The sequence below is a fragment of the Cololabis saira genome, chromosome 17 (genome assembly GCF_033807715.1).
Source record: "Cololabis saira isolate AMF1-May2022 chromosome 17, fColSai1.1, whole genome shotgun sequence".
NCBI classification, from domain to species: domain Eukaryota; kingdom Metazoa; phylum Chordata; class Actinopteri; order Beloniformes; family Belonidae; genus Cololabis; species Cololabis saira.
The window spans coordinates 1,312,665-1,313,839 of record NC_084603.1 but is presented as its reverse complement, the minus strand read 5'-3'; the positions used below and the strand labels follow the sequence as shown (position 1 = coordinate 1,313,839).

The following is a 1,175-nucleotide window of genomic DNA, read 5'->3' as shown; positions in this document are numbered from 1 at the left end:
TTTTCATAATTTTAATCACAAAGATAGTGACGCTTTATTTTTTATAAGTCTTTCTTTATTTTTAGCAAAGTTTCACATACATAGTTGTAAATTCATCCACAGAAAAAGCCTGAACTCTTTATACTCAAAAAAGAACTTGATCAATATCTGAGGATGATCTAATCATGGAAAAACACGAAGGAACAAAAGACCGCCGGCATCTGTAAATAAATCACTGAATCTGTTAACATGAAACTTACCCTCGCGCATTATTATACATATTTTATATATATTTTTTGTATTTTTTATATATTTTTTATTTCTGACTTTTCAGTCTTTTTTCCTCTCCCCTGCATGTGTGTGCTAAGTTACTGCTGCCAACAAAAATAAGTTTCCCCACTGAGGGAGAAAATAAAGGATATCTTATCTTATCTTATCTTATCTTATCTTATCTTATGCTGTTTTTATTTTTCATTAATTTATCTTTCTAATTTACATTCAACTGTCTTGTCCTTTATATATATTTTTTTTGATTATTTTTTTTCAATTTGGTGCTGGAATCTATCTGTATTTTTATTTTGCCTTTGATCTTAATCTTTCATTGTATTTCTTTTTTCCCCTTGTCTGCATATATATTAATGGTTAATACCATGCTGGTAAGAACCTAAAGCATTTATATATATGCATTTTTGATATAAAATATATATGATATATTTTTAAATATGTCACATATATTTATTTTATCATTATTTATTTATTATTAATATATATATTATTATATTATATATTATTATTATATATATATATTAATATAATATATATTAATAATAATATAATATATACATACATATCCATTATTTTTCTTCATTGTATATTCAAGATTTAAATAAAGAAAAAAAAAAGAAGCGACTTCCGGCGTGTGACGTCGCGCGTCACGTGATCACAACACGGTTGATTTGGCGCGAAAGTGACCGTCTCAAAAACATCCTCCCGGACGTTTTAACCACGGATTAAAGGTTGTAAAACCCTGTTTTCTGCGTGGCAGGTTCGTGATTTACAGTTCCAGGATGTTCTGTGAGAAGGCCGTGGAGCTGGTCCGGGAGCTGCAGCGGATGAACGACGGACAGCTGCCCGCCTTCAACGTGAGTTTCCCGGGGAGACGCTTCCTCCTTCCTTTATTCTGATTAAAACACAGA

General features: G+C 30.6%; 1 protein-coding gene across 2 annotated transcripts in view; it reads left to right on the top strand.

The window, feature by feature from the left end:
* The first annotated feature begins 928 nt into the window (after nt 1-928).
* The window catches only part of gins1 (GINS complex subunit 1 (Psf1 homolog)), an 8,662-nt gene continuing 8,415 nt past the window's right edge, over nt 929-1,175 (top strand). For both annotated transcript variants that reach the window (XM_061745482.1, XM_061745481.1), the window contains exon 1: nt 929-1,121. In XM_061745482.1, coding sequence (XP_061601466.1) covers nt 1,047-1,121 — 75 coding nt within the window. In that variant the 5' untranslated portion in view covers nt 929-1,046. The remainder of the gene's footprint in view (nt 1,122-1,175) is intronic.